The following is a 19774-nucleotide window of genomic DNA, read 5'->3' on the forward strand; positions in this document are numbered from 1 at the left end:
TTACCTCCTGAAGTCCTCTTCTCCAGCCTGAGGGGGGGATGGGAGGGTGGCTGAGCCGCTGGCCTCTGCCTACTGAATGCCCATGTGACTGTTACTGCGGGCCACTTCTGGGTATGGGCCCCCTTGCCTGGACTTCCGTCATCCCCCTACCTCGGCCCCTCCCTTCTGGTCCTGCCTGGTTCACCTCAAATGCAGTGTCCACAATCTCATCAATGACAGATGCCTGGGAGCGAAATTTCTGTTGATAATGCTCCACACCAGCCACCAGCTGCAGGAACTGGAACAGGAGCTCCTGTTGCCTGGGGGTGGGGCGGGGGGGCAGAGGCGATCTTGGGCCAACCTGCCTGGCTGTGCTTCTGGGCCCCCAGAGACCCCCGGATGGCTCTTCTTGCTTGCCTCCCCCCTGACCCACACACTCACATCACCCTAGACCTCCATTTCCAGCCACAGCCCCAACTTTCCTGAGTGTGGCCTTTCATGGCATGTGTCCTTTTCCACATATAAGCCCCCACCCCTGTCTGCCTGTACCACAGAGGGTTCTGATTATTATTGTGTACCTCCCAACCCTCCATCCCTCCATCTGTCCACCATCTGCCTGCCCCTCCCACCACGCCATACCTCTCCGCACCCACTCACCACCTACCTATCCATCCATCCATCCATCCATCCATCCATCCATCCATCCATCCACCTAGCCGTTCCTTTGCCCATCTGACCACCCCACCCTTTCACTCACTCATCTGTTCCTCCACCCAACCGCTGTTCCCTGGAACCCCACCTCCCCCCTGCCCAGGCTGTGCAGTCATCCACGTAAACCCCACCCATTCACTCACCTTACTACCCATTCATTAACTCCTTCACTGCCCGCCCGCTCTATCAATCCATCCATCAACTAACACGGCAATCAATCTACACTGCAAGGTGCTCTGAGAACATAGAGCAAATAAAAAACAGCCCCTGCCCTCAAGAAGCGTAGCCTGTGGCAGAGCCAGGGAGCAAACCAAGTGTGTTCACATTTATGACAAATGTAAAGACAGGCCACTGAGGGCCCTAGTATTGGGGATCAGGAAAGGCTTCTGGAGGAAGTACCCCTGAGCTGAGTTTGAAAGATGTGAGCATTTGGCAGGCTTAGGCAGGGCTCCTGGTTCCCTACTCCAGAAGAGGGGGGGCATATGCTGGCAGGTTGGGGCAAGCCTCAGTGAAGGCGTTTTTAGAGAATGAATGGATTGGAGGTGGAGACACCCAGGACAGGCCAAAGCAAGGTGCCCTGACCTTATCCTAAGGGAGGCAGGAGCCCTGGTAGGGTTTCAAAATCAGGAGGAGGGGAAAGTCAAAACTGCTTTTAAGAAAGACCACTCTCTAAAGAAATAAAAAGAAACAATGATTACAATAAATGAACAAAAACCAACAACGAGCACTCTTGGTGGAGGTGGAACAGTGAAGAAGATTTGGAGGCCAAGAGATCCCCAAGGAAAGGACGTCAGAGGCACAAGGGCCAGCCTAGGCTGGGCAAGGAGCAGGAAAGTGGAGGATGGACAGGAGGGCAAGTGGTGAGGTGGGCAGAACTGGAACTCAGCTCTCCCAGCTCTCGGTCGCTGGAGGCTGGCATTGGCAACCAGACGACATTCTAGCAGAGAGAACAGTATGGGCAAAGGTCCAGAGGCGAAGTATGTGTTCCACTTGGGAAACAGTGTGGGTGAAGCAAGGATGTATGGGCGTGGTAGTGGCTGCAATGATATCAGCAGGGTTGACAAGGCCTGATCACGGAAGGCCTTTGGGGTTTGGGCTGTGTGGGTGGCTGAGGAGAGTCTCGAGGGTGCCAGCGATCAGGCTGCCCTGTCCGCTGCTTTGGAGCTGGTCCGGATGAGGTGGGGTGGGGCCCAGCTCTGAGAGAGCCAGGCAGCAGGAGTCTGTGCCAAGGTCCCGCTGCCATGAGCACAGCCCCGAAACCCCAGCTGTCCTGGCCCAGCAGGCCACTCAAGTCAACAGGAATGGGGTGTCGACCATCAGCCTCTCAGCCTTAACCCAAGCTGTCCCCCGACCCAGTCCCCTCATCCCTCCACTTAGCTGAAGTCCACCCACGCTCCAGGGCCCAGCACAAGTCTTTAGAGGTGGGGCCTTCATGGGCAGGTGCTAGTCTGTGCCTTCTTTGTGTCCCTGGAGTCCTCACAGGGCCTGGCCCACAGCAGGGGTAAGGGATGCTTCTTGAGTAAAAGGATGAATAGAATCACTGCTCCTCCAGGACCTCTCTGCTGCCCCTGCCCTTGGCCCTTGGCTTCAGAGGACCTCTTACGGCCCTTTAGGCGCTGCTGGTGGCCTTCTCTCGGTGGCACGAGATTACTCTTGGTGAGCAGAAGCCACTAATGTTCTCCATGTCTTAGCCACAGACTGCATAAACCTGGGTGTTCCACCCTCCCGTCCAGAGAAGTGGGCAATGTTCCTTTCCCTGCAAACCTACGGGTCAGCCTCCCAGAACTTTCCCCTTAGGCCCATGGCCTCCCCTCCCTTTGGGCCTCCTTACTTCTCAGTAAGAGTCCCAAATTTCTTCTCGATGAGGTGCTTGTGTTTAGTGTGTGCATTCATCACCTCTTCAAGCTCTGGGTGTAGAGAAAGAAGCAGGAGGTCAAGGACATGCCTGATTGAAAGGAGGTGGAGAAAACCCCATGTGTTACGGAGATATACACACAGAGGCTAACAAGGTTTTGTCCAGGATGCCCTCAAAGAGATTGTTTCTCCAGGCGTGGAGTGTGTGGCAGTTTTTTTTTGTTGTTGTTAATTTGCCTGTCCAGCATCCATTTCCTCTTCCTCTGGTGACAGTCTTCCAGTTTTCCTACCCCTTCTGGGTCCATGCTGTCTAGCTGCAGTTGACTCCACCCCCAGCTTCAAGGACATGTGACTCAGGTCTGGCCAATTGAAACAGCTTTTTTTTTTTTTTTGGCTACAGTGATTGGTTCAGAACTAGGCATGTGATCAATTGGAACAAAGGAGACTCATTTCTGGGACTTTGTTGGAGCTTCTGGGAGAAGAAGGACTCTGCTGCGAGTGACAGGGATGGCTAAATTGAGGATTTGGGAATGAAGCTGCAGGTGGCCATTTTACCAACACAGGGAACTGCCACCCTAAGCACAAAACCACACAGAGGGCTATAAAGCAGGGAGGTGGAAGGAGACCAAATCCCAGCCATCATTCAAGTCCTAGATCCAGCCATTCCCCAAAGTCCATGCGCCTTCAATTTGCTAAGTAATTTGAGCCAATGAATTCCTCCTTTTGCTTAAGCCTTTTTGCCCTCAGTGTCTGTCCTTGATGGAGAGGGCAGGTGAAACGCCAGGTAACCCCTGAGGTCCCTTAGTCCTCTGGTGTTAATGATCCTAAGAGCAGGATTCTAGGGCTCAGATTCTAAAGTTCTGAAGATCGTTAAGCAGGAAGTAAAGCAACTGACTCAAAATCAATTCACCAAGAAAGTCAGGTGTGAAAAAATGAACATCTACAGGAAACGTCATTTTTGAAATCTCTCAATCCCCTTAGAATGACTCTAGATAGGTGTGTATGTGACCTTGACAAAACCCTCAAAATCAGTCGAAACCATCCCATATAAAACCACTTCTATAAACTTTATCGGTTATTAATAGAAACGAGTGTTTGGGGAATCATAATTTGGCTAATTAGTCATTTTGCTAATGGGTGTTTCAAGAATTGGCTATCAGTTTAATTGGCTTTTAGAGAACTGTCGTACTGCTCTTTGGATCAAAGTTCTAAATTCTGAAAGTTCTCCTGAGTCTCAGATTCTAAAACTGAGCCTGAAATCCTATGTTTGACTAAGGAAAGAGAGGAGGGCTGATACCTGCTTGGTTGAGCTCCGTCAGCGAGTCATCCAGCAGCTTCTCATGGATCCGGGCAGCCTTCTGGGAAGAGGAGGACTCGATCCTGTCAGAGTCCCACGCCTGCCGCCTTCCTTCCTTCCCTCCAGCCTCTGTGCCCCCTCCTGTGTTTCCCCTGATTGGTCCACCTGCCCCCCATCCTCAGTACCTCCTGCTTCACTTTCTCCAGGCCTTGGAGCAGTGCCATCTGGAAGTTATCCACTAGGACGGCAATCACCAGGCTGGAGGTGGGGGGATGGTGGGGGTGCTCTCAAGGAGGAGGCTGCAGGATAGGCCCTGCACCCTCCTCTGGGTTCATCATGGCATGACCAGGGTGTGAGGGCTGGGGAGGGCTGCCCAGGGGTTGCTGGGGGAGGGGAGTGAAGCTGGGGCGCAGAGCAGGGGCGGGGGCCCTCACTTGAGGAAGATGAAGTACTGGATGATGATGTAAATCATGAGAATGGGGACGATATACCAGGCACCTGGGAGAGAAGGGATTGTTGGAGCTGGGAGCTCCTTGCCGGCCCTCACCTCACCTCTGCCAGCAAGTGTCAGAAGCCCCACTTTGCAGATGGGGTAACTGAGCCCCCAGGATCTGTCCACCCAGCCAGCGCCCTGCCCGCCGCCCTGCTTGGGGCCTGTCCCACCCTGGTCTCGGCTGTCCAGGTAGATGAGGGACCAGTCGTCCAGGGTGAGCAAGGTGAAGAGGGTGAAGATGGTGGTGAAGATGTTCTGGAAGCGCTTGGGGTCAGAATTGCGGAACAGTGCCCGGAGCACCACAGAGAAGAGGACTGGCTGTTCAGGGCCAAACCAGGCCAGGGCCAATTTGACCATGTCCCCCACCCCTGGTCCCTGCCTCCCCCTCCACCACAGCACCTCCAGCTCCCACCCCAGCCCCCACGGCACAGGATACAGAGGCAGGTAAACATGAGGATGAGAATGGCGGTGATGGATGGCAAGGATCGCACCAGGGTCCCAGTCACGTTCTGGAGACTGGTCAGGATGCTGTGGGAAGAGGTTGAGAGGGAGGCTGTCAGCGTGGGTGCGGATCTGTGTCTGGGTGCCAGAGCTGACGCTGAAGGCAGGAGGTGACTTGGAAGAGTCCCAGCCCCTCTTTGGAAAATGAAGCGAATGATCCGACAGGAAGCTTATCAGAAGTGGGCTGGGGTCTATAGCCTCCCCTTCTCCATCCCTGGAACAGGTCACAACACACTCCTTGGGAGTCCAGTCCTGGGTCCCCTCTTCCTTCAGAGTCCCCAGACCAGGGTGGGCAGCTGTGGCCCAGCTGACCTGAGCCTCCGCAGGACCCGGATGGCCCTCAGGGCCCGCAGGCTCTTGAAGACCTTGAAGAGCCGGACAACGCTTTGGTTGTAGACGGTGCGCTTGAAGGTGCTGGCGTTGATCTGCATGAGCATGAAGTCCACCACGGCCATGACCACGATGAAGAAGTCTGAGGGCACAGGGCGCCTGAGTGCAACGGGCTCCTGCCCAGGCCCCAGCCTAGGCCACAGCCCTCCCAAATGCCAACACCGCCTGCCCCTGTCCCCTTTTGTCTTCAGCCTCCCCTAGGCAGTTTGGTGGCTCCCATTACACACGCACACATGCTCCCCAGCCCCACCCACCCAGATTATTCCAGGAGTCAGAAAAATACTTGGATCCCAAAGCAATGATCTTGAGCATGGCTTCTACCACGTAGATGCAGAGGAAAATGGAATCCAAGACCATGAAGTACCACTCTGTGGGGACACCAGGGGCTTGCTCAGGGTCATCCCCAGGAACACTGGCCCCTTCACCTCCTTCCCACGGGAAGCTCGCACACAGCCATTTAGGGAAATCCTGGCTCTGCCCACATGGCTGTGTGTCTTAACTGCTCTGTGCCTCAGTTTTCTTGTCTGTGAAACGGTGATAATAACAGTCTGCCTAATAGAGTTTTCATGAGCATGAAAGGCATTTAACACAGTAAAATGCTTAAAATGGAGCCTGAACCAGTGCTCATGCAAGAAACATCAGCCATTCTTCCTCTTATCCTCCTCTCCCTAGTTTATGTCCTTTCCTTCACCCTGCTCCCCAGGATTTTAGGGGCCACCTTCTCATATTTTCCTTTCTTACTCCTCCAGAGTCTCCTGGCCCTTCTAGTCCACCTGGCTTCCCAGCATCCTTCCCGCGTAAAGCAGCATACGTATTAAGAGCAGATGCGCCACCTGGTGGCTGTAGCTACAAACAGCACATCGTCTAGTTTGGCGGGCCTTTCTGTCTCTGGCTGGCTGTCTTCATCTATGTTTCTTAACCTCATCTCTAATATTGGGCAATGTCGTTTATTTCCCAGGTGTGAGAATCAAATAAGCTAAGTTATATAAATCACCCGGCACTGCATCAGGCCGACAGGATCAAAACCTTTCTCTTTATGAACGGGACTCCCAGCTCTTACCGCCGCGGATCTCGACTTCAGCGAAGGTCTGGGCCACAAGCATGGTGGTGTTGAGGCAGACGACGAGGAAAATGAAGACTTCGAAGAACAGGGACTCAGTCAGGTTCCTGATCATTTTCCGGAAGCCCTGAAGGAGGTTGCTTAATTTTTCCCACAACCAACTGAAGCAGCCAACACTGTGCGGCTTCTTGTGGGCCCGCTGGGCTCTGTTGGCTGTAAGGGGCCAGAAAGTCAAATCTGTATGGAGCGGGGCATGGGAATCCCGGGCCCCCCTCTCAGGTTGGATTGGGGTTCATCTTCATGCCTGCCTGCCATTCACTCACTAAGGTGCTTCTATGTTTGTCCTGCGTTGGTATTGGGCCACAGGCCTTACCCTTCCGTGGTAGGTGCCAGCCTGTTTAGGATTTGGAGTCTGCTTGAGCACACCTGGAAAGCTCATGCTGCTACATCTCCATGCCTTTCTTTACTTGCTTGGAAACCCAATCCTCCTCACCACCCTATCCTCTGGCTAAACTCTCCCTCTCCCTTTAAGATTCTGCGAAAACACCTTCCCCTCTTGGTTGCCTTCCCTACCCCTCTCCAGTTAGACATACACCCCTCGCTGCTTGTTCATGAGACTGTTGCCATGTTTGCTGAACTCCCAGAGGCCAAGTTTCGTGGGTTGTGCATTAACAGCCAAGGTCCCTTCCTGTCCTCAAACAAGGCCCTCATTCAGGCACTGGTTCCCAGTCTCTGTCCTCAAGAAGCTCACAGGTTAGTGTGGAAAATGTGGGCAAATAGAATCCACAATGGTAAGTGTTCTGATATGGAGGATAGGCCCCCATCACGGGATGGTTTGGGGTTGGTTGGTTAAGTGACCACCCCCAGCCTTGGAGCCCCTTGAAGACAGGGTTTGTCTTCCCTGTGCTACCGGGGCGCAGGCAGTCCAGACACCCGTATGAGACAAGACAAAATGTTTGAGACATGAACATGTGAATGAATAAAGCAGCGACTGAATGAACAAACAACTGATGGCCTGAAGAGGGACATAATTCAAGGAATAAAAATTGGATGATGAATGGTCAGGTGAGTGACTAGCCAATGGAATATACTTGCAGGTGAGAGTCAAGTGCATGATCTGGGGAAGATCGGTGGAGGGCCCGAGTGAGGTCTGGAATCTGGGCCGGGCATTGGGAATTGGAGGAGGGGCAAAGACTCACTTTTGTGCTTCTGAAATTGCTCGTCATTTTCAGCCCAGCTTTCCGAGGTTTTAGAGGAGGAAACTTGAGGATGGACTTTGGTGGATCTCTGAGAGGCCTGTGAGTGCCCTGCCCTGCGGGAACGAGTCATGCCGAAGACCATGCTCTGTCTGCATGCCACACTAGGTTGGACGGCTGCTGCATGAGAATAGGCTGAGCCGACTCTGACCTTGCTGTGGGATTTGTGTTGGCCAGAGACTTGAGAGCTGCCATGATGGTACTCCCCATAGTGGTGATCACTATGGCGGTAATCATGGTGATGTGCGTTGCGGTGGTGCTTGCTGGGGTGGCCATAGTGGTGCTCACTGTAATGGTGAGGTGTGCCTTGGTGGTTGGACCCTTCATAGGAGTGGTGGGAATGGGTCTTTGCATGATGAGGAGGCCTTCTGTGGTGTTGGGCTTGATGGTGATGGTGCCCACTGTCGTCGTAAGCATCATAGTGATGGGGTCCATCATGGTGACGCACCTCACTGTCGTGGTGGGACTCTTTATGGTGGTAAGGCTCAGGGAGCACACTATGGTGGGAAACCTCACTATGGCGGTGAGACCCACTGGGATGGGGGGGCCGCCCATGGTGGGAGGACTCATTGAGATATTGGGGCCTAGGACCATGGTAATAAGACTCACTATGGTGGTGGGACCTATCGTGATGTCTTCTGCTACCAGGATGGCAATCATCATCTAAGTAGTCCTTATCATAGGAACGGTGGGAGAGGACAGTGCCATGGGAAGGATCCGGGGCAAGGGATGTGGATTGTTGGGGTCCATCATGATGTGGGGAGTGGCAGTGCGGGTGGGAGAGGTGGGAATGGTGGGGGATAGCATCGTCAGGTAAGTTTTGGAACTCACCAAGGTGGTGAGATTCACCATGATGATGCGATACACCGTGATGGGAAATGCTGTGTTGGTGGGACGCACCATGGTGATGAGACACACTGTGGTGATGGGACTTGTGATGGTGGTGCCCACTGTCGTCGTAAGCATCATAGTGATGGGGTCCATCATGGTGACGCACCTCACTGTCGTGGTGGGACTCTTTATGGTGGTAAGGCTCAGGGAGCACACTATGGTGGGAAACCTCACTATGGCAGTGAGACCCACTGGGATGGGGGGGCCGCCCATGGTGGGAGGACTCATTGAGATATTGGGGCCTAGGACCATGGTAATAAGACTCACTATGGTGGTGGGACCTATCGTGATGTCTCCTGCTACCAGGATGGCGATCATCATCTAAGTAGTCCTTATCATAGGAACGGTGGGAGAGGACAGTGCCATGGGAAGGATCCGGGGCAAGGGATGTGGATTGTTGGGGTCCATCATGATGTGGGGAGTGGTGGTGCGGGTGGGAGAGGTGGGAATGGTGGGGGATAGCATCGTCAGGTAAGTTTTGGAACTCACCAAGGTGGTGAGATTCACCACGATGATGCGATACACCGTGATGGGAAATGCTGTGTTGGTGGGACGCACCATGGTGATGAGACACACTGTGGTGATGGGACTTGTGATGGTGGTGGACTCCACTGTGCCTTGGCCTATGGTGCGGAGTTGATGAACTGGGGTGAGAGAGCGCATCCAAATCACTGGTATCTGCCTCATTTTGAGCCTTTTCAGCCATCGAAGGTTGCTGCATGACTATGCTGGGAACCCTGGAAGAAGAATAGCTCAAAACAGGGGCCCAATAGGCCTCTCCCTGGATTGTCCCTCTCACCTAAGCTGTGGCAATGGGGCTTCAAGGAAAGCCTGACTCTTCCCATGGAATGCTCCTCTCTGTGATGTCACCAGCAGGCCTCCTCCCAGGCCTAATTCCCAAATGCCTCCTACTGGGCTATTGTTAAGCATCAACGATCCTCATGTCTAACCTCTTCATTGTAAAATTAGGAAACTGAGATCAAGAGACGGGAAGGGAATGGTCCAAGGTGACCCAGCAGGTCAGTGGCAAAGCTGGACAGAGACATTCAGGATGACACCATAGGCCTTAGCAACTTGCTTAGCCCTGTTGTTAGAAAGAACTTTAAGAGGCCAAGTGGCCCAATCCCTAGTCCCACCTAGGTACCAGTTGGCTCTGGGTTTCAAACTGCCTGACTCCACTGTAAGTAGTTGTGTGATCTTAGGTGAGTTGTTTAATCTTCTTGTGCCTCAGTTTCTTTCTCTGTAAAATGGGGATAATAGCACCTACCTCAAAGGATCAAAAAGTTAAGACATGTAAAGCTTATACTAACAGCACAGTGCATGTTAATTTGTATTATTAGTTTCTCCTTGATCATTGAGAATGATGGAACCCCTTCTTGCGTTACTACTAAAATAAAACTATCAGCTATTATTTTATTTATTTTTATTAGTTTCAAGTGTACACAGCAACATAATAGTTAGACATTTACACCCCTTAAAAAGTGATAACCCCTCCAAGGACCATTATTTATTGAGGACCTACTTTATGCAATTTTAATTTAATCCTCGCAACAACTGTACACGATGGATATTATTATCCCCATTTTACTAAGGAAGGTGCCATGGCTCAGAGAGTATAAATGAGTAGCTTGATGAATAAGAACTTAAAATCAGGACTATTTCAGTCTGTCACCTTAACCACCATGCTGTACTGTCTTCCTGCTGAAATCCACTGCAAAGCTTTTGCTGTACACCAAATTCATTTGTGCCAGTGCAGCTCTTTCGGAAGCTTAGAGGTCATTCCTTTGACTGCAGCTCCTTCCTGAGTCCTTGGTCACAGCTATGTCCAGAATGGCATTGGGTCCAGGTTCTCAGTGATAAAAGAGACACCTTCCCTACCCTCAAGATGCCCAGTATCAGGGATAGCCTGGTGGCTCAGGTGGTTGGAGTGTCGTGCTCCTAACGCCGAGGTTGAGGTCATTGGTTCAATTCCCACATGGGCCAGTGAGGTGCGCCCTCTGTGCCCTCTGCAACTAAGATTGTGAACAACAGTTCTCCCTAGAGCTGGGCTACCAAGAGCAGTTGGGCCATTGTGTGCTGCCATGAGCGGCCAGCAGCCATTGGGAGCAGCCAGCAGCTGGTGAGGGCTGCTGTGAGCGGCCGACCAACGACTGGCAGCCTTAGCCCAGAAGGAAGCACAGGCTCATGATACCAGCATGGGCCAGGGAGCTGGTGTCCTACACAACTAGATTGAGAAACAATGGCTTGAATCAGAGTGGGGACAAGGAAGCGGAAGGAAGGGGAAATAAAAGAGATGCTCAGTGTCTCTTACCAGCAGCAGAAAAGGAAAGAGTTTGTGGTAGACTGCTAGCTGTTCCACAAACCCATTTTTCTCGTCTTCCTGGGCACATGTCCTCCCAACTGGAGGTTACATTTCCCAGTGTGCTTTGCATGGAGGTGTGGCCAAAGGGTGAGGGCAGAAGCAATGTGAGAACTTCCGGGTCTTGGATTGAAAGCCCTGGGCGCGGACCTGTTTTCCCCTTTCCTATGGGCTAGCGTGTAGATACCACAAGTTGACAGAATCAACACTCTAGGGCAGAGTTTTCAACTAGGGTTCTATGGAACTATGGAGTTGGCTTTGAGATGCTTCTAGGCCAGGAAATCTGTACTGAAATTCTGAATTGTGATTGAAAAAAAAAAGTGTTTTTTATCTTCATGTGTCGTGTGAAGCCAGTGCTTTCAGTGATTGACAGTAACTGAGCAGTGTCAGAAACTGTGAGAGGTCATTCAGCTCAGTCTGGCAGTGCACAGTGGGACTGTGTCATCGGTGAGTCCTTTCTCAGATTTCAACGTGAGATCAGGCAGTCTGTTGACTGTTTGTAAGCATGTATTGGCTGGAGAGGAGGAGGTAGGACTGAAGACATCAGCCTCGCCCTCCTGAATTACCTCCCCGCACCTCTCCTTGTGCACTGATGACTGTCACACTCTGGTGTGACAGAAAAGAAGACAAACTTTTCCTACTAAAGAAATAATTTCTACATGCTGTGACTCAGCTGCCTTCCTGCCACTTTGCTGTTGATGTAAACACTATAAAACATGAATCATGCAGGTTAGAAGTGAATTTCAGCATGACTTTGTGTTTTTTGCAAGTTTCTTATTTAGTTATTTATTATGGCCTTCTATTGTATATCTTATTAGCATTTGTGGTTTACAAATGTGTCTAATGATCCAATGTGGTGATTTTTTGTAATGAGGTATGAAATGAAAGAGGAGGAGCTTAGGACTGGCAGGGTTAGTGATAAAGAATTACAATTTACAAATGTAGCAATAGCTTCAGCAAAATTGAAAAGAGCTACAAATCATGGCCATTTGACAAGTGAATGCATTAATTTCTATCTATTGGTACCTCAAAACAAACAGACAAGGGCTTTTATTTTAAAGGCCACATTCAGTAAAAAGCCTCAAAAAGCAAGTTATCGGGTAGCAGAACCTATTGTCCAGAAAAGAGAGCCTAATAATACCAACATATGAAATTATCAAGCTAGCGAAAAGTGCCATCCAAAAAGTGAAAAGGTTCTACTCTCAGGGAGAACCATAACTTGATGTATTAATGACATATCTCATGATGCTGAAGAGCCTTTTGTTTTTATTTCTTTGGGTATTAAACTAGAAAACAAGAGATTCTTTATCCAGGCTGATGAGTCAATAGATTTCACTGATAAGTGCCATGTACTTGTAAGATTTGTAAATGATGCTGATAATCAAGATAATTTTTCCTGATGCAACAGCTTTTATAAAGAAACAAACAAATGGCCAAGCTATATTTAATGTTTTTTTCATATCTGGAATCAAAAGGTCTGTCTTGGAAAACTTGTCTTGGCATTTGAACTGGTGGTATTCCTGAGAGTTGGCTCCATAAGAGTTTTTATTTTCACTGCTCTTGTGAAAAAACAAAACCAACCAAAACCAACAAATAAAAACTTGATGTTGTCACACACACTGCATTCTTCACAGAGAGGTACTGGTGTCAAAGACTCTTGGAGATGAAAAAAAAATGATGCTGCAGAATGGTTAACTTTATTAAACAAACACTAGTTTATTTGAGAATATTTAAAAAACTGTGTGGGTATGTACCGAAAGAATTGAAAGCAGGGACTGGAACACCCATCTGTACACCCATGTCCATAGCAGCATTATTCACAATAGCCAAAAGGTGGGTGGATTAACAAAATGTGGTCTCTATATACAATACCATATTATTCAGCCTTAAAAAGGAGGGAAATTCTGACAACATACTATAACATAGATGAACCCTGAAGACATTATGCTAAGTGAAATAAGCCAGACATGAAAGGACAAATATTGTATGTTTCCACTTAAATGAGGTACCCAGAATAGGCAAATTCATAGAGACAAGAAGTTTAGTGGTTACCAAGGGCTATGGAGAGGGCATAATGGGGAGTTAGTGTTTAATAGGCACAGAGTTTCAGTCTGGGGTGATGAAAAAGTTCTGGAGATGGATGGTGGTGATGGTCACACAACATTGTGAGTGCACTTGAATCGTACACTTAAAAATGGCTAAAATGGTAAATTTTATGTTATGTATTTTTTACTATGATACATTTTTTAAATTTAAAACTTAAAAAACAACAACTGTGTGAAAACCTGGACAAAGAGCACAGAAATCTCCTATCACATACGGAAATCTAGTGGCTTCACCCTTTGTGCATGCGTCCATTGAGAAAGTACAAATTTGGAAAAAGAGGCTGACCAAATCCATAGAGTGGGTCATCTTATCTAATTGCTAGTGAGTACTGATTGCCTTCTGATTGACATTTACATGGGACATGAATATCCTCCCATTGTGTGAGCATTTTAAGAAGCCATCCCCAGACCTCTCTCCTCGAACATCGTGTCATCAAGTTCCAAGTCTCTGCACCTGGCTTGCTCATGCGTCCACATAAATCTGCATCTTAGGCCTTCTTTCCTTCCACATAAGGTGGATAACACACGTTTCACCCAGGGTTCTGCCCACTGGGAGGATTTTCCTTCTTATCACCACTGTCTGTCATAACTGTCCACTCTGGCTGGCACTGGCTTACTGTGCAAAGCCTCCTATAAATCAGGCCTGTCCTTTTTCCTCCTCCCCTTCAAATCGTTGAGCGAAAACAAAGGGAGCGAAGGTAAAGCAGTAGAAACAAATACGATGGGACTCTGAACTGCCTGCTCAGGCAGCTCCTTTGTGCTCTGGATCTGCTTGGGCCCAGTAGCATATATACCACTTCAATTTCTTATGGATGCAACTGTGCAAATCCAATTTCATGATTCTATGGCTCACCAAGTTCATGAAGAACATTTGATGTTCCATAGATCAGGCATTCAGTCTTTACCAAGGTCCAGTAGCAAGCCAGAAGCTGCTTTTTAGAATGTGGAATAGTTGTTGGCAGAGGACAGCATGGCCAAAGCTCCAAGGGTCATGGCTGTGATGCTTCTCCTGGGCCTTGCCAGAGGCACCACATGGCATTTTTGGCTGACACCTAAGTCAGGCATGTGAATCTACCAGGCGTAATGCCCAAGTGGTAGGGCAGCTTGTAACACAGCCTGGACTTCTGATCCAGACCTAACATTATCAGATTTACAGGTTACCCAGTAAATGAGTCAAAGCAACTTGTCCAAATGTGATATATGTTGGCTCCAAAATCCAAAATGTACATTAGAAGATATCTGATATTCCCCAGACCTCTAGGCCTGTAGAAACTTTCCTGATGTGGCAGGCCCTTGAACTTCCACAGAGTTCATCTCCGACCCTCTGGCACACATATGTCTAAGGCACCTAAGAGGCTTGCTGTTTCCTGCTCACAGAGTCTGATTAGCATAATGGCACCAATCAAATGTAGCAGCATAGTGTTCTCTGTGTTGTCAATACTATCACCATCCCTCTGGACCTTGCAGTTTGCAGGAAAATGGCATAATCCAGGGGCAAGACAGTAAAGGTATACTGTTATCCCTGCTGTGTAAATGCAAACTGAGTGTAATTTACCATACTCATGGGAATGTAAGAAAAATCATTTGCTAGTTCAATAGCCACATACCAGTTGCTGGGGTTTATACTGATTTTCTCCAATAAAGATATCAAATCTAGAATGGCAGCTGTGATTGGCATCACCACACCATTATTTCCTTTTTTCCCTGCAAAAAGTGAGTTATAGGGGACGTGACTGGAATCACTACCCTTGCATCTCCCAAATCCTTGATGGTGGCACTAATCAATCTGCAGTTTCTCCAGGATTATGGTATTGCTTTTGGTTTATAACTTGGCAGGGGTGGGAGGACAATTTCACAGGTTTCCACTTGGCCGTTTTTACCACAACAACTCACACTGTAATGTCAGGGAACCAATGGTAGGTTCTGCCAGCTATTGAGTACTAACCTCCCAATAAATTCTGGGATGGGGGCAATAACCACAGCACAAATCTGAGGGTCTGTTTCTGTTTCCCAGAATTCTCCTCCCAACATAGTTCTGACTTAATGGGAACCACAATTGACATTTTGTGCAAGATTTGGAAAATAGACATAAAATAGTAATTGCATCCTTTTTCAACTGGGAAGGTTGATGCAGGGGCACCACAAGCAGTAGCAATGGCCCTTACTTGCTAGCTCACCTTGTTGGGCATGGGGCAGCAGCTCAGTCCACAGCTCCTCCAGCTTATGCCAGATCCTCCTTCAACTACTGTCACTCCTGTTCCAGGTGTATGTTTAGCAACCTGACAGTGTGCTGGCTTTTCTTGTAGGTCATCTGCATCACCACAGTTAGAGCCTTAGATGTAGCAAGAGACTGATGTGGGTTCTGGTCCATCCTGTGGGTTCTAGCTCATCTTCACTGATGCCAGTGTGTTCTTGCTTCCCCCACCTCACATTCTCCCCAACTGCCGGCTTACTGGTCTTTAGGCTCCAGCTCCAGCTAGAGGGACGACACTTATATAATCAGCTTTTACAATTATGTAGGGTCATAGCCCTATAATACAATATATCTTGACCTTATATAATTACTCCCAATAACTTTATTTCTCTGATCAAATCCTGGCTGATACAGTAACTTTAAAAGACATACACACTGCCAGTTTTCTTTGTTAGAAGAGCCTTAGAACTCCATCCATGTCTCTTGCCCTTTTGTACACAAAGGTAAATAAGTCAATGTCTCTGGTAGAGTCCTTATCTTGACAAAGAGCTTATGACAGGTTTTGTTTTGTTTTGTTCCTTAGGAGTGCTGTATGAACACAGAATCAGGAGGGGCTCCATTGCTTGAGGAAAGAGAGAAAGGTAGTGTGATAGATTGAGTAAATAAAAAGTCCCATTTCTCCCCACCTTCTATCCACAATACCCCTTGAAATGTGACTTTGCAGCCTCTATTTCCCCACCCCTTGAATCTGGACTGACCTTGTGGCTTGCTTTGGCCAATCGAATGTGGCAAAAGTGATGGAGTGTCTCTTGAAAGACTCAAGAGAACTTGCCTGTTTTCTCTCCCACACTTGGGCAGTGAGGCTCCTCTGCTAAAGATAAGAGAGACCATTTGGAGCACAGCTGAGTCATCTTGGCTAAGGCCGTTTTAGACTAGCCAGCTCCCAGCCACCCTTCCAGCTGGTCATGTATCATGCGTGAGCACAGCACAGTGAGATCAACCAAGCTCAGCCCAGATCAGCAGAACCACCAAGATGACCCATAATCTCATGAGAAATAATACATTTTTTATAGCCATTATGTTTTGGGGTGGTTTGTTACACAGCACATAGCTAACTGATACAGGCAGAATGGGAAAAGGGACATTTGAATTGTGTTTTGAAGAATGGGTATGAACTCTCCAGGTGGACCAGAAGGAAAAAAGCGTGGTGGGAAAAGGGGACACTGTGTGCAAAGAATGGAGGTGTGAATGGGCCTGGCATCTACAGGCAGTGATACGCTTGTGAATGTTTAACACTCATCCCTCCATGTGTAGTTCTGATGTGAATGTTGGTTGATATTTTTGTTTTGGTTAATGAGCAACAAACTTTTTTCATGAAGGTCCTGGTAAATGTTTTAAGCTTTGGGGGCCATACTTTCTCTATGGCAACTACTCAACTCTGTTATTGTATTGCAAAAGCAGCCACAGACCAATAAGTCAATGAATGAGTGTGGCTGTGTTCCAATAAACATTTATTTACAAAAACAGGTGGTGGGCCAGAGTTGGCTTGTAGTTTGCCCATCCCTGGTCTAGTTGATCAACAATACAATAAATCAATCTTCGGTTTATAGCGTTTGCTGATTTGTAGTGTCACTACTCCCACCATGGCAGCTGATTTCACACCACTTATGTAATGTCACTGAACATTGTTTGGAAGAGACACACAGTAAGTAGCACACCATCCTATAGGATGTCCACCAGACACATATAATAGACATTAGGTAACCTTAAGAGCATAAAGAATAGGAAAACCTCGTAAACTAATTAGAAAGTAATGAGTTGTAAGTATTTATTACCTTTGTTATTAATGTAATTGATTTAATGGTAAGTTTACATAATTTAATTAATAATATAATTTTAAATTTAATTTTTAATATAATTCAATTGTGTTCAACTGGCTGGCAAAATTCAGCTTTCAAGAGCTAGTAAGAGTCAGACTTGACATTGTATTCAGGGAATGGTGTGTAATCCAGTGTGGTTGGAACATGATGAGGGGTGGGGGCCAATGGGAGATGTAGCTGAAAGATTTTGGAATGTTCAGGCTAGGCTGGGTCTTGTGGGCCTAGTAAGGGGGGAGGGTTGTTTCAAACAAGGGCGTGATGGGATCACATGGCTTTAAGGATTCCTCTGAATACAGAGAGGAGATTGCATTTGCAGTGGGAAGACTGAGGCAGGTAGGTCAGTTAGGAGGCTGTTGATACAACCAGTAGAGAAGCTCTGATGGTTTGGACTAAGGCAGACGTTGTGGGGAAAGAGAGGTAGGTAAATGCCAATTATTCAGGAGTCAGAATGTACATGGTAACAGGTAGGTGGCATTGGGGAAAGGATGAGGGAGACATTAAAGAGACACCAAGAATCGGGGCTTGAGCATCTGCTTGAATGGGGGCGCTAGTCCCTGAAACCGAGAGCACTGGAGGAGCTGGTTTGGGCAGAAGATGAGATGTTTGGTTTTGAACACAGCGTGTTTCATGGGCCTGGGGAAGACTCAGGAAGGGAGCTCTGGGCTGGAGACATAGTTGGGATAGAGGACCCAGGATCTTGCCTCTTGTAGCTCCAGCTCATGAGTGACCTCACTCTGTCTCTGGCCTGGCTCTAGGCCACCTCTGGAAGCCACATCCCCTCTCTGGGACTCAGTCTCCCCATTTGTAATGGAGTATCAGGCTCTGCCTCCCTCGCCTTGCCTGAGTGTTGTGAAAATCCCAGGGGATTGAGACAGGGGTGGAGAGTGGGGGATTGGGAGGTTGTTCCTGTCCTGTCCTTTGCCCACTGGAGAATGCCAGAGAACTCTTGGGGAGGAGAGGGATGGCTGGCTGGGATCCTCAGATTCCTGCGACCCTGCTGGGTCATAGGAGCTAACTCAGGTAGATGATACTGAGAAAAGGGCCGCCATGCTCTCCTCCCTCAGTCACCTCCCCTTTTCCTCTCAATCTCCTCTCCAGGATGGCCAACCTCCTCTCCTCAGGTGCTAAGCCCTCCAGTCCCCTTTCCGCTCCTCTAGCACATCCTGCCACTCTGCCCATTTGTGTTGGCAGGTCGACAGCATCCTCTCTCTTTGCCCTGCCTTCCTTACCTCTCTGCCCCTTCCTCCCACTCAAGCCCGCTCTCAGGGGGCTTATCTAAGGAAGCTGTTTAATAACGAGACTGCAGGGATTGCTGGGCACGTGTGAGGCGGTGAGACGTATTCCAGTGGTGGGAGCTGGGCCTCGGGACTCCGAGCACTCTGGTTTCTGTTCTAGCTCAGCCTCTTCCAGCTGGGTAAGCCTGGGCGCTTCACCTTTTTGTGCTTCAGTTTACTCTTCTGTGAAAGAGGTACAAGAATAACACCTATCTCACTGGGTTATTGTAAGAATCAAGTAAATTAGAATACATAAAGCGTGGAGAACAGTGCCTGGCGTACAGCAAGTGCTGAATAAATGTTACTAGTATCTTTGTGCTTATTAATGTGGCTTCTCCCAGCAGCACTTGCAGTTTATGAAAAGCCTTTCTCCTGCCTCCATCAGTGACTCCCCTTCACCTACAACAGAGGACCCTACCTCGTGTGCTGCTGTGTCAGGAATGGGCTGCAGATGGGCTGAGATGGTGACCCCCTCCACTCCAGGGACAGCCTGGCTTCCCCTGCTGGTCACCTCTGGCCATTCCATTTACTCGAGTGTCCCATGCACAATCTGAACTTCCAAGCATGACATTTAAGGCCTTTCATTACCTGGTGCTGGCATGCTTCTCGCCACCCGGACAGCCCAGCACTCCCTGGCTCACCAATGCCCAGGCTTTCTCCGACCTGGTGCCTCTGGGCACGTTGTTCCTCGTCTGGAGCACCTCCTCCATCCCTGTTCTCAGCTGGGACATCGCTCGTCCAGGGAGCCTCTCCAGATGGACAGTCCTGTCCGCCTCTTTGCTCCCCACACGCTTTGCACATCCTTCACTAATCATAAATATCCAGGTTGCTCGCCCATGCAGTGCCTTTGGGCAAAGTAGAAACAGGCACCCTTCCCTCAGAATGCCAGAAAACTCTTGGAATTGATGTGCCCACCCCTAACCTCTACAATGTGAAGGGTGTCAGTCCTGGAGAAGCCCACTTTGGGAATATTTCCATGTGCCAGGCACGGTGCTAGGTGTCTTATGGCAAATACTGTTCACAAAGCCCAGGAGGGAAATGGTTCATTTCAAAGGTGAGGAAAGTGAAGCTTACAGACTAAGACAAGGTCATGTGATCAGTAAGTGGCAGAGCCAGGGTTTGAACTCCAAAGTACCTATGGAGGTAATCACCTCTACTTATACATCTGTCTGAGACCTTACTTAGTGTGAGCTCCTCCAAGCAGGGCCCACTTTTCACCTACTGCCAAAGCTCTGGAAACGTGTAGAGTGGGCAGCACCATGTGCGTGTCGATGGAAGGAGCCTCTTTGCAGGGCATTGGGGTCCTGGGGCTGGAGTCTGTTCCCCTCGGCTGTGGCTAGAGCTGCAGGTGTTTGGACCAAGGCATCCAAGAGGCTCCTGCTCAGCCACTGAAGGCTAATACTTAATTTGGTGCCTACTTAGGGTCTGCCCTTGCTCCCATGTCAAACAGAGAAACCGTCTCCCAAAGCCTGATGATTCCAGTTAGTCCCTGAATCCAGATTTTTCAGAGTCCAGAGTTGTGCTCTCTGC

At 49.0% G+C, this 19774-nt stretch overlaps 1 protein-coding gene across 1 annotated transcript; it reads right to left on the reverse strand.

Moving 5' to 3' along the window:
• CATSPER1 (cation channel sperm associated 1) lies at positions 1-18975 on the reverse strand. The gene is made up of 16 exons (XM_088789910.1): positions 18833-18975; positions 9105-9169; positions 8922-9055; positions 8373-8558; positions 7485-7887; positions 6286-6498; positions 5480-5593; positions 5148-5307; positions 4771-4862; positions 4505-4648; positions 4276-4339; positions 4027-4099; positions 3842-3902; positions 2522-2597; positions 185-299; positions 1-27 (listed from the first exon to the last, which is right to left on the reverse strand). Exons 1-16 carry the CDS (start codon positions 18973-18975, stop codon positions 1-3), a joined length of 2070 nt encoding a protein of 689 aa, XP_088646036.1.
• Positions 18976-19774: the final 799 nt, after the last annotated feature.

This window comes from Rhinolophus sinicus, chromosome 14 (genome assembly GCF_057876585.1).
Source record: "Rhinolophus sinicus isolate RSI-liver-muscle chromosome 14, RSI-T2T, whole genome shotgun sequence".
NCBI classification, from domain to species: Eukaryota; Metazoa; Chordata; class Mammalia; order Chiroptera; family Rhinolophidae; genus Rhinolophus; species Rhinolophus sinicus.